The 12929-nt window shown below is 38.6% G+C and overlaps 2 protein-coding genes and 1 long non-coding RNA gene across 3 annotated transcripts in view; 2 read left to right on the forward strand and 1 right to left on the reverse strand.

Annotated features, from left to right (window-relative positions):
- LOC146472700 (diacylglycerol lipase-beta-like) overlaps positions 1-2309 on the reverse strand; it is a 28223-nt gene extending 25914 nt beyond the window's left edge. Inside the window, exon 1 of the mRNA XM_085119423.1 lies at positions 1981-2309. Coding sequence (XP_084975549.1) covers positions 1981-2075 — 95 coding nt within the window. The 5' untranslated portion in view covers positions 2076-2309. The remainder of the gene's footprint in view (positions 1-1980) is intronic.
- The window catches only part of LOC146472701 (uncharacterized), a 296231-nt gene that overhangs the window by 15988 nt on the left and 267314 nt on the right, over positions 1-12929 (forward strand). The window lies entirely within an intron of this gene.
- Positions 2410-9780, forward strand: LOC146472702 (uncharacterized). Its single transcript, XM_085119425.1, has 6 exons — positions 2410-2782; positions 3637-5337; positions 6482-6647; positions 7088-7159; positions 7720-7829; positions 8098-9780. The coding sequence occupies exons 1-6, from the start codon at positions 2640-2642 to the stop codon at positions 9161-9163; spliced, it is 3258 nt and encodes a 1085-aa protein (XP_084975551.1). The 5' UTR covers positions 2410-2639; the 3' UTR covers positions 9164-9780.

Raw genomic sequence — 12929 nt, forward strand, 5'->3', positions numbered from 1 at the left:
ACACCCAGATAAGAAAATCCCTTCAAGACTGGCAAAGGTTAATGTGGAATAAATTGCTTTAAAACCAATTCCAATAAATATAACAACAACGTGTAAAATTTTGTACCCCTTGGGAAAATGTGGCTTGGAAAATTTAACCAAGTGGTTAAAAACATTTGGTCAAATCTTCAAGATTGGAATACATTTTCACCTGACTTGCTGTTTGATCGCAAAGCCACAAGAGTCCAGATGGCGGTAAAAATATTAACTGCATATTTCATAATTCATCTGTTCAGTTTGACCTTCTTTTCCACACATAAAAAAAAATGGAAATTGTCGGGTATTACACAGTATAATTTTTTATCACTGTATTATGGTGGTTCATGTATTTTAAAAAATATATTAAACTTTGTAACAATTAAGCACTTGTATTTTGTTTAGTTGGAGAAGGGCAGATGTTTCCATTATGTACCTTGAAAATTGCAAACAACGCAGAAATGAGATTAGATGGTCAAAACTATGACATCAAAGAAGGACGACAGCCTCAGGACAAAATAATGGAATTACTATATAAGCCAAAGAAAATATTTGAAGTTAAAGCTTAACCCACACCACACAATGTATAATTGCACTGCAAAATAACATGACAGAGTACAGGGTAGATCCTGGAAACAATAATGCTTACAAAAAAAAAAAAAAATGTGTGTTGAACATATCTTCATAACATTTCTTCACTGAAATGATGAAGATTACAAGACCTATGTAAAAGTTTATGCAAGAGCTCCAGTTTTCAAACAAGTGAATATCCAAAGAAAGGAGCCTCTGATCCATAGGTAGTCTCCTCATATATTTGCATCTGTATTCAAGCCCAAAATATGGCATGTTAAGAAGAAATTCAGTACTTAATTTATTACAGTTAATGTGATAGAACGTTTTCTAAACAGATGAAGTGAAAATATTTGGCTGTGCAAGCAAGCAAAACATAAAATAATTGATGACAAATTCAACCTGTGATAAATCTGACTGGTCACACAAAATTCATTTTGTGTTGTATGTCAATAAATGTCCTTTTATACCATTACTTATGGCACAACTCTGTGAATGTTGCTACTTGACTGTCACTCTGGCTTGTACAAAATGCCTTTGACAAATTCATAGGATAATTACAAAGCAAATTTTATGCCCCCTAGCTCACTCAGATTCACAAATCCATCGAAAAACTGTTTTAAAGCGATTCTTACTTGCACAAAGATGATTATTCATCCATGTACATGTAACTCTGCCTCTCTGAATAAATTCTCTTTCTGGTTAATATAAAATGCCCTAAAACGACTTTTTCTCCTTTCTTTTTTCTCTCAAGGATTAATTATTTTTAAGACAAAACAGTACGACCCTCAATTGCAAAGCTTTTATAAACTTCAAGCTTTGACGTGCTTGGGGGAAAAACTCGATTTAAAAGCTTGTCAGAACTGTGTCAGCATCTTGGCAATGTGGTACAAATAATATTGTGACAGATCGACCGATCGACTCTGTAATATTAAGTTCACACTCGTGTCTAATAAAATCGTATTTGGAAACTTAAAGAACATATCGGTATGGGTGCAGGAAAGTAACATGATACATCTTGGATGAACGAATAGATAACATAACGGAAAAGAAGCCTCTTTCAATAAAGTTAAACGGATCGGAGTGTATATAGTACAAAAGAGAACAATAGCACAGCTTTCTTTATATTCAAAAGCGAGAAACGGATATCCTGTCTGGCTTTCCTTCAATTACAACCAGGGTTCGATATCTTTAACTGCGCTGCAGTAAGTAGTTTTAGCAGTGACAAACTTAATTATATCGTTTATGACAAGATTATACACTTATCCCATCTGATCTAGCTTAGTACAAAGGAACGTCTAATAGCAGTGAAATTTGCGCGGAGTTTATTACCCTATAAGGAGCTTGTTTAATTGTTTTTGCCGCTAGGAAAGACAGTTTAAAACATCCACTCACCACAATCCTCTAAGTACAAAAGCAATTCCAAAAGGAATGACAAAATCATCACTGGCAACCATCCATCGACGTTTGAAAACAACAATTCCCGGCATATTTTCTAAGACGTTCTAGAAGCACGTGAAGTATTGAAGTATGTTTCGGTTTTTGCAGTCTTCGTCTGGAGTAATTTACAGCAGCTTTCTTCCCGATGAAGGTTAACTAATGCTTTTGGCAATAAGCGTAATTAATTCTAAAATCAACAAAAGGAGAATTTTTCTCTGGTGAAGAAAAACCATCCTTCTTTCAAGGAACTCTCACAATAACACAGCAATAATAAATCATAACATGCTAATTTGCATAAATCTGCGCATGGTTTTAAATTGCAAATTCTTCGTGGGCTCAAGTATTGAAAAGAAACAATTTGATTGGTCGATGGCGTTTGTCGGTAAATTCAAAATTCCGAAGGGCGATCGATGGTTCTTTCATCTAGTGCGGTTTATTTTCAAGAAATTTTTTACTTTAAAATAGTCAGAATTTAAAGTTTTTAGGATATTTAAGCAACCTAACTGTTAAGTTAAGGAATGTGTTTCTTTAAGGACTAAATTTTTTTTAGAAAAGAGATCTTTGAAGTCGTTATTTGACAGCGTGCTCGACATCGGTTGAATTTCGATTTCAAGATGGCGGTCACAGAAGGAATGGCACTCGGGTTTTCTTTGCATCTTCGAGCTGAAGAGGTGATAGCAAAGTTTCGGAAGGAAATTGAGGATGATTTCAAGTATCTTAATGAGATCTTAGCTGAAGCCAAACAACATTTTGGACGGTAAGTAACCTTAAGATAAGAATTTAAAGCGTACAAGTGAATCTCCATGATTCTGATTATTCTTAATCGATCTGTTTCACGTTCGACATAGCGTAGTTCATTTTACCAGTAGACAGTAGCTTTAGAGTAATTCTTACTTACCCCAAGTTTATTAATATACATTGTGTGTTGTGCACACTATTTTGTTTGAACGTTTCCATCAACATTTCCTGGGAGCCGTGCTCCATAGTCGTGGTTTATTGCATACTAAAGTATAAGGCTATATACACTGTAGTCATTCCGATCAGTGTTATTCTGTAGCATGTATCTCATGTTAAAACTCAATCAAAATTTATAACCTCAAGCAGGCTAAGGATATGAAATAATCACATTAAGCTGACTAAGGATATGAAATAATCACTTGGATATATGCAACATAAATAATTCTATCTCCAAGTTGTTGTGGATACACAGGAGTCATTTGTTTCCAATAACACACAACCAAATTATTGTCTTCAGCAGAGGTGGATAAAGGTGGTCTTTGGTCCACAGATATCAATAAAAAAAACAGCTAGCAAAATTATAAGATGTTTGCATTTCCCATTGCCAAATCAACCAACAAATTTTGGAAAAACAAAAACCAAACAAATTATACTGATTCAGTGCCTGTTCTCTTTCCACTAACCTTAAAAACTGATAAAAATAATTATATTTATTTCTTATATGATCAAATCTCCATATAAAATATAATCAATGCACATTACAACCCTAAATTTTGAAATATGTGGGTAAGAGGAAAAATCTAACACACAATCTTGGTTCACACATGTAAGTCATGTTTTTGTAAATTATGCACGACCTTATTCTCATCTTAGACGTGACAGCAACATACTTCTTCCCAAAACACCATCAATGAAACGAAAGCGCCAAGAAAGTGATGAGGAACACAGCAGTGATGACAACGCAATAAAAACAATGAAAGGACTAAAAGCTCCCAAAACGCACGGATATGACTCTCCTTTGACAGTGATCAATGAGGGTGAAACTCTAGACTGTAGCCTTGTAAATGAAGAACGCAAGGAAGATGGCACCAAAAGACCAACACGAGCAACCAGGGCAGGTGTGCCGGCCAAAAGACAACAACCAAAGAGAGGATCAAGAAAAAAGAACATGCCAGTCACAGAAACTGCAAATGAAGAACAAACAGATTCGTCTTCTATGGATGAAAAGCCAAGAAGAACCACGAGAAATACAAGAAAGAAGAATTTGGAATTGGAAAATTCGACCCTGGAAGAAAAAGCAGTGGCTTCATCTTCTACTAATGAGAACAAACGACCCCAAAGATCCACCAGAAATACAAGGAAGAAACTGCTGGAAGAAGCTGGAGAGATTTCATCTACAGAAGAACTGCCTTCACACCCCTTGATTAAGAAAAGCAAGTCAAGCCTGGGTAAAAAGGTGGAAGATTCTGGAGAGACTGTTCCTGTGGTGATTGTGAAACAAGAAAGAATCTCACCTCTTGCAGAAGTACAAACACTGAGAAGAAGCACAAGAAATTCAAATTCAAGAAAGGAGGAAGAGAAGGAAGCCGAAAATGTAGCTCATGTTCCAGAAACTCCTGATCCACCTACTGTCAGTGTAAGCCAGGACGTCATGTCACCCCCAGCATCGGCCAAGATATGCAAAGCAACTGTCCATTTAGTCTTACAATCACCAGGCTTTAGTATTGGAAAAGACAAAGGAGTGATTCCCATAGACACTTCAAGTCCCTCTGTTGAACAAGATCGTGAATCACACCATGTTGCAGTGGAGAAAATTTCACAATGTGCAGAAGGGGAGAAAGCCAGTGGTGATGATACTACTGCAAGTTCACCTTCTCCCAAGTCTAACCCTCCTGATAAATCACTTGAGACTCACATAAATAAGTTACATGAATCTGAAATTGAGAAAGACTTTGATGGCCAAGAGAAAGTCAATCATAATGACAATGTGATCACCAGTGAAAATATCTGCGATACAACAGGTGGGATCATCAATGAATCTAAAGGTGACGCTGAGAAAGAAAATATGAAGGAAGCTGGTTCTGGGGTGAAGCCTGGAAGAAGAAGCACAAAGAGGAGCAGTGGATGGAGAAGGAGGAGCAAACGGTCAAGTTGTCACTTGTCTCCTGCAAACAGACGTCTTTCACTCAAGAAGACAGTTACCAAGTCCAAGGCACCAGGGAAAAAGAGTCTTGTAAAAAGTGCTGTTAAGCTGAAGCTAACTCAATCTAAGCTCATGCCTGAATTAACATTGAGTGGTACTGGGCAGAACAGGGATGAGACAGTGGCAGATCCTGACCTGGAAAGTGTACGAGTGCGGCTGTTTGATGACTTGACAAGTACCAGCAGTGCCAGTGCAAGCTCTGCCACTTCACACAGCAGCTGTAGCAGTACTGAAGACAAGGTTGATGCCCCAATGAAGAAGCTTTCAGAAGATGTTGTTGAGAATGATGCCCAAGAGGTGTTTCATGACTGTAGATCAGAGAATGAAGCAGACAATGAGTCTGAGGATGCGAAGGAAGCAAAGACAGACAGGTTGGTACACAGTCACTGTAATCCACTGCAAATGTGCTGCCCACCATAGTATTATTTCTTACCAAATTTGACAATTTACCACTAATAGTTTATCTAGGATGCCATCTACTGTACATACATTCTGTAACTAACAAGGAGACTTGTCCCTTTCCCAGTTCTGTATACATGTAATACATTTGTTAGAGAGGGTGTCATTAAGGATTCAATGCTAAATTGGTTTTCACGGGCAGGCAAAACCTTATTAGATTTAACTAGAAATTAATACAATGGCTGGTTACAATGCTCAAAATAATGTAGCTGGTATTAAAAATTATATCTTTAGTAATGGTCAATACACATGTACAGTAGAGTTTATGCGACAGGAGGGCAGAGGAAAGAAAAGAGGACAGTAAAATGTCCTTGTGTGACAAACGTGACTAATAATTCTGACTACTATTTCACATACTATGTAATCTATTACAAGAAGAAGGATACCGGTAGTTAAACAACAAGCTTCTTCAAAATGTCTTAGAAATTACCCATAGCTTTCATGCTTGTAGCACAAGGACATTTTGCTGTCTTCTTTCCCCTGCCATTGTGTTGCACAAATTCACTTATTTCCCAATGCACTGCCCTTTTAAAAACTCTACCTGTTATTCGAGCAAATGTACAAAACATCTTGAGTGTGGTCATCATCAGTTCACCTTAATTCAAAGCAGTGTTCCACTACAACAAGGCCAGAAGTACCTGAGTATGAAACCATGCTTTACATTATTTTTTTGACATGTATGTATGTACAGTTGAACACCAAGGGGACAAGAATAAGCGTCCGTATTTTAGAGGTGTCCGTTTTAGAGAAGTAGGCTTTCGCTTCCCCTCCCTCACTATACTAACCCCCACTCCAGCTCCCCTCGGTAGTTTAGACACTCTCCCCAGATCGCGCTCGCTTTTACAAACCAAGATGCCGGCGGTTCCATCAAAGCATACCGGTCTCAAGAATCCCATGGAAAAATAGGGGGACTGTGAACAGTCTAGGATTTCAGTCTCTCAGGGACCAAGTGAACTGTCCGTAATAGAGAGGTGTCTGTATTAAAGAGGTGTCCGTAAGGAGAGGTTGCACTGTATTTCAATACAGTTTGTTACTTTGATATCTCCTCTGAAACAGTGATAAATCGACTGCTGTGGAGTGTGCCACTTCACCAGTGGCTGACATGCACGCTAGTCAGGGCAGCAGTAGCAGTGAAGGCTCTGGACCAACTGCAGGGATCCCCACTGAGGAACCAAGGACACCACCACAGGAAACCCAAGTGGATGTCAATCCATCACACAAGGTAACAAAAACAGCATGGCAGTTTTAATCCATCCATACAGTCATAATGGAATATACATTATTTTTATAGTTCAGATGTATGATTCAGTTAAATGTGCGAAATTTTCTCAGACTACAAATTCCAGACAACTTTTAGCCTGCATACAGTATATAGCTAGCGTTTCTAGGGAGCGAAAAACTACAATGTAATTTCCGGTTATCTGGCCGCTCTTGAATAGGGTGTGGCCAGTTTGCTGAAAATGCTTACTACACAGGCTAAACAACTGTTTGTTTTGTTTTTGTTTGTTTGTTTGTTTGTTTGTTTGTTTGTTTGTTTGTTTGTTTGTTTGTTTGTTTTCATACAAACACTGTATTTGTGGCATGTTTTCTCCCTTTTCAATCGAGCGGATTTTATAGTTTACATTAACCATTTTATGTCTAAAAATGTTTATCAATTCACAGGTCAAACCAAACAACATTGCTCTTGTGCATTCATTTATCAGAAGGAATACTCCAAAGAAGGTGGACCCAGAGGCAAGTTTCTCAGATTCTTGTTTCCATTTTCTTAAACGTACTTTTGCATTTCTAGTCGCGGAAGAGCAAGCGAAATGCGGGACAAATTGATTCTCGCTTGGTCCTAGTGAGATGAGAGTTGACAGCGGACCTTAGGAGAATCAGGATTTTTTCAAAACAATTGGTTGGGTCAACAGATTCAAAAGTTGGTGTCAAAGGGCCAGAAGATTGGCTGTGACAAAGGGCTTCAGTGTGGAGTCCTAAAATCGTCGGCCTTTGAAACCCCCGATCTCTGTACCGAATACGGCGGCCAATTTACCTTGTTAACTCAGTTTTGTCAGTTGATACAACCAAAGTTTCGTTTTTCACTTTGCCAGTGACGCAGCGCCACTGTTTGTTTAGAAACTAAACGCCTTCATCTATTTTGAATCATAGTTTGTGTGTCATTGAAAAGCATAATAGTCCCCGGCCTTCTAATAGCTACAATCATGTATAAGTATAACTTAGTCTCGTTGACCGTGATATTTTCTAAGAAATTTTAAAATTGCTGTATCGTGATTTCAACAATTCTTGTTTTCTAGGAAAAGAAAAAGCAACTCCGCATTGCGCTGAAAGAGAAAGAAGAGAAGGAGAAAGAACGGCGAGAACAGCTTGAGATGCAGAAACAACGAGAAATTGAAGAGCGGAAAAGGTAGAAAAGAACACGTTAATACTGTGTCCTCAATTATTGTGTTAATTTTGTTTTATCAATTCGAACATAAGTGCGCCTGTGCTGTGATACTTAAGAGGTTTTCTCTTTTCACTCGGCCACACGGGAACATAGTCTAATGGCGGAAACTGATGCAAACAAAAGATCCAGAGGGTTTCAGACAATAAAAACCAACCCATAAAAGTATGCCTCAATTTTGAATTTGGCTGACTAATGTCTGAATATCTTCTCTGCCTTGTCATTTTATTAGGAGAAGAGAAGAGCGAGCCAAGAAGGCGGCCGAGCAGAGAGCAGCAAAACTTCACGCGCTTGAGGAGAAGAAACGTCAAGTTCATGACCAGAGACAGATCATTGAGGAAAAAGCAAGGAAACTGAAGGAGAAAGAAGACGAAGACAAGAAGAAACAACGAATGCAGAAAAGAGCAGAGTTAGAAGCAAGGAAAAAACAAGAAGAAGCTGCCAGACAGCAGCGAAAACGAGAACAGGAGGAAGAAGAGAAACGACAGCGGGAAGCTCTTCAGAGGAAACAGGAGTTGGAGGAACAAGAGAGACAAAGGAAAATTGCAGAAGCCAAACGCCTGCAAGAACACAGAGAGAAAGAGTTGGAGAGGGAGAGAGAGCTTGAGAAACAGAGAAAGCTGAAGGCGATTGAAGATAAAGAAAGACGGCTCCGTGAAAAAGAAGAGAAGGAAAGAAAATCGCGGGAGGAAAAACAGAGGATTGAGCGCGAAAAGGAAGAGAGGGAGAGAGCGAGAATAGCACAGCTTATCCGCGAGAAAGAAGAGGCCGTGATACGGGAGAGAGAGCAACGCGCTAGGGAAGAGAAAGAACGACAAGAACGGGAGAGAAAGCTGAAAGAGGAAAGGGAGGCAGCGCTACGCGAGAAGAAAAGACAAGAAGAAATGGAAAAAGAAAAAATACGCGTTCTCAAGGAGCGACAGCAAGCCGCAGAGAATCCAAGATCAGGCGTGAAGTCATGTGACTCGTACGAAATGACCCCGCCTCCCGTAAAGACCAAAAAACCGGCATCCCAAGAAAACTACAACATTGAAGATCTCCATAGCGACGACTCGACCGACGACGAAGATAACCCGAGAAAGAAAATTCCGGCGTGGGCACGACAGCCTGCACTCACTGCCGCCGTTTTTAAGCAGGCGTATTCGAACATCGACGTGGACAGTATTTTTGACCGAGTTCCCCCCCTGAACCTGGACGAAGTTTTTTCGCGGAACAAGAAGCGCTTTAATAACCGTACAAGCTCGGCGATTTGGAACTCTCCACCCTATAGACAAGTAAGGAAAGGAACTTTGGTCTAGCAGTAGTCAGAAGCTGATTCAAATGTACACTTGTCACTTTTCAAATTCCCTGTAAGTTCGCAATGTGGGAAAAATATCAAGGACGTCATAGTTTTCATGGGAAAATCGTTTTGACTACTGAGACAAAATGCGTACCTCGCACTTCACGATAAGCCAAATTAGTGCAAGTTTTTTATAATCATATTGAACGTTGAAAAACAGAGCATTTCCTGTTTCTCTTTAGATTTCAAGACACACGGATAAAAAATGTAAGGCAGTAGAAAATGTCACGGAAACTAAAGCATAAGCCATTGTTTCGTTAGCTGTGTATACTAGTGTGGTTCTCTGGCCAAAAACATCGAATCGAATCGAATCTAATCAGAGACGAAGAAAATGTTTCTTCAACTACTGACATTTTCTTTGTAAAAGTGTTGTTGCAAATCGTTTTTATTTTGTAGTTCGGCTCTGGCCAAAGTCACCGAATCTATAACAACAGAGACGGAGAAAATGTTTCAACTAGATTTTTATTGTGAAAATGTTGTTCCAAGGAGGTTGCAAGAGCACACCTGTAAGATTTGTTGCGACAGGAAAAAATCACTCCCGAGAAACGCGAATTGTTATAGTTTGCTTTCTCACAGTATATTTTCGTTCACACAGAAAAAAAATACTTTCTTGTTAGGCAGGGCTCGAGACTTTTAGCTCACTAGTCCCGAGGCTAGTAACAGGTCTGATTTCTCTAACCAAAACAAAATTTTCACTAGCCACAGTTTCACTAATTCACTTTACAAAAAGGAAGGTCAGACATCTTTGATTGGATACATGTGTAATAATTATTAAGAAAATTCTCCCACACCTACACACGTTTGTTTTGTTTTTTGTTGTTGTTGTTGTTTTCTTATTGTTTACAAATTGCATTATTTGCGACTGAAATCATGGGCAATAGGAAACGTGGGTTTCGACTAAATAAATATTACATTTATCTCAAATATAGTTGAATTACTCACAATAAAGTAGTCTTCAGGCTTTTCTGGTCGTTTCTCCCCATTTATTTCTTGTAGAACAGACCTAACATTCTTTATCGCCAGCAAAAGCTTTCATTAAGTCTTGGTAACCGTGCCGTGTTTATTGAAACCCTAGGCGCGGCCGCTAAGCGCGTGAGCGTTAACACTAAAAAGTGACTGGGTAGGAAGCGATTTAACCGTTGCTAGGAGATTAGAGCTATTGGCCAATCACTGAACCGAAAATACAATAGGCATTGTTTTTCAAATTCGTCTGCGCCTGGTAAGAGCACTGCAAACTCCTTCCACCCCTTGCTAGTTACAAAATATGACAAAAAGATTACTCTCCCCACATGGAAGGAGTCACAATTTTGAAATATATGACTGAACTGATATATTTGGGCTTTGAAAATTGCTTAGTTTATTGGATTGCTGTTGGCCAAACTGTGTATTGAAATCAATGATAATTTTTCTAAGTCAGATAAACAGAAGGTCAAGAAGTAGATTAACGAAGGAAAAAGTTCCATTACATGTAATAACATTTTATTCAGGATTTTTACAAACATTACTTGACGTATTGCAGTCCGGTCTTCCCAGCTTTAGCGAGCGCTTCTTCGGATGGCTTCAACATCGAATGAAATTTGTTAAAGTTAAATTACTTGCACTTCTAACAAGCTTAAGGAGATATAGATATTTATGGCAAAATGCAACAATCGCTATATTAAAATACAGAAGAAAACAAATCGAACATTTTAAAAAACGTCTTTCAAGCGCTGAACTGGAGTAAACGCACTTTAAACGATGGTATTTTTTTTCCAAACCTGGAATGAAGTTAGTTTTTGGTTCCATGGCAAGTTATTCAAAACAAACAACGAAATATTCTGGTGAAACAGCTTCCAACTAACCACATATTTTGAACTTGAAGCGACTCTTGTTTCCAGTTTTCTCTCTCCCGAACATTGTCCGACACCTCTTCGTTACCAGACTTCTATCGGCCTTTAAGACCCCCAGGAGCGGGCACCCTTTGCTTCCTTATATGGAGATGGGCATAGTTTCTTCTTACGAGCCTCGCACGATTGATCGAGTTTGGTTCCTACCCAGGGGGGATTATGAGTTAACGCTCGCGAGCTCAGTGGCCGCGCCTGGGATTTCAATAGGACGAACGGTTACCAAGACCGAACGAATGCTGAATTTGTTTTGAGTCAAACGGCGCGTTGTTACTTGCTAATCAGGGCTATTTTACAAGAAATAAATGGGGAGAAACGACCAGAAAAGACTAAAGACTACTTTATTGTGAGTAATTCAACTATATTTGAGATAAATGTAACATTTATTTAGTCGAAACCCATGTTTCCTATTGCCCATGCTGAAATTTCATAACTGTAGGCATGCAGCATAAAACGTGGTAGGCTCGATTTCCAGCCGCTAAACAAAGACCGGACTCGAGAGAGCGGCGGAAATCGAGCCTAAAACAGTGGCCGAACATAGGTCTTGTTCCCTTGATTTGCTTTTGTGATTGTTGAATAATTTTCATCTTTGTTTTCTCTCCAACAGTCCAGCGCTTTACAATTTTTACTTGTCAAAATGGCCAGTGAAAGTACAAAACCTAGCTAGAACAGAATTTTTACCAGTCTGTGGCTAGTTAGCTATCGTTAGTCTCGAGCCCTGCCGGTTAATGGGCCGTACGACCAATCAGAACGGTTATTTTCTGCGATAAAGCAAATCAGAGTTCTTTAAGTTGTTCCGTCTTCCCTCAAAACCGTTGTTGTTTCTTGTCTTGCCACACAGTCTTCGGCTCTTCTACCTTCGTAAACTGTTATTGAAGTAAGATGTGTTCATTAACTGAATGGCAACATCAACACATGAGTAAGCAAGGCGAGTAGCATTAGATAACTTGTACATAGACCAATTTTCATTCTTTCATTTTCATACTGTGTATCATTTTAGTTAATTTTATGATCAAGAAGAAAGAAAAGACTGTCTTAAACAGAAAATAGAGTTTCGTTTACAGTCAATTCACGTCACACGTGACCAGTATTTCCAAGAATGAAACGGACATTCGAATTTCTCTTTGTAATGTCCGACATGTGAATGGAATGTTGAACATTTCTCTGGAAATCTTCCCGAAAAAGACGCATTAACAGAAAAAAAAAAAAGATTTAAAATACTTGGGAAACAATTGTTATTCTTGAAATACTTTAAGCTGTAATGTAAAGAAAAATCATAATTAATACCGTCAATAAACTAGGGAAATTTCTACGGGAACTCTGAAATCTCATTGGCGATGTTCAAAACTGGCATGTAAATTTCAAAACTCCTTTCAAATTTCAAAAATACCGGTCACGCGTGACGTGGATTGACTGTAAGATTTATACATCAATGAACAATTGAATAGCACAAAAGCAATTTTGTAAATAGTTGTTTTTATTTAGCCACGTGTTTTAGAGAAAAAAAAAATTCTCGCGTGTCATTGAAAAACGATCAGAACTTGACTATTACATGTATACAGTTCAAGAAGATCAGTCAACTTACCAAGCAAACTTGTCTCAAGAACGGTATAATTAGATTTTACGTGATCTCTCATAAAACTGTTGGCAGAAACGAATGAACATACTTTATAGTTCTAGCAACGAGTCCAGAACATAGGGTGCTTACCATTTGCAAGGAAAATCCGGAAATTTCGTTTTGAAGTGAAATGGATCGCAAACTTTTGGGAAATTCCTTTTGGAATTTTTGGGTTACCTCCAGAAGTACTCCGCTTTTCCTATTCGAAACGGAACGTCAAAAAA

The sequence above is a fragment of the Pavona decussata genome, unplaced genomic scaffold (genome assembly GCF_977016875.1).
Source record: "Pavona decussata unplaced genomic scaffold, jaPavDecu1.1 SCAFFOLD_98, whole genome shotgun sequence".
NCBI lineage: Eukaryota > Metazoa > Cnidaria > Anthozoa > Scleractinia > Agariciidae > Pavona > Pavona decussata.

Bases quoted from the DNA above. Each gene is read 5' to 3' on its own strand.
- LOC146472702 (XM_085119425.1), top strand. From the start codon at position 2,640: ATGGCGGTCACAGAAGGAATGGCACTCGGGTTTTCTTTGCATCTTCGA. The intron at 6,648-7,087 runs GTAACAAAAACA...ATCAATTCACAG, and splicing joins ATGTCAATCCATCACACAAG to GTCAAACCAAACAACATTGC. The intron at 7,830-8,097 runs GTAGAAAAGAAC...TCATTTTATTAG, and splicing joins GAAATTGAAGAGCGGAAAAG to GAGAAGAGAAGAGCGAGCCA.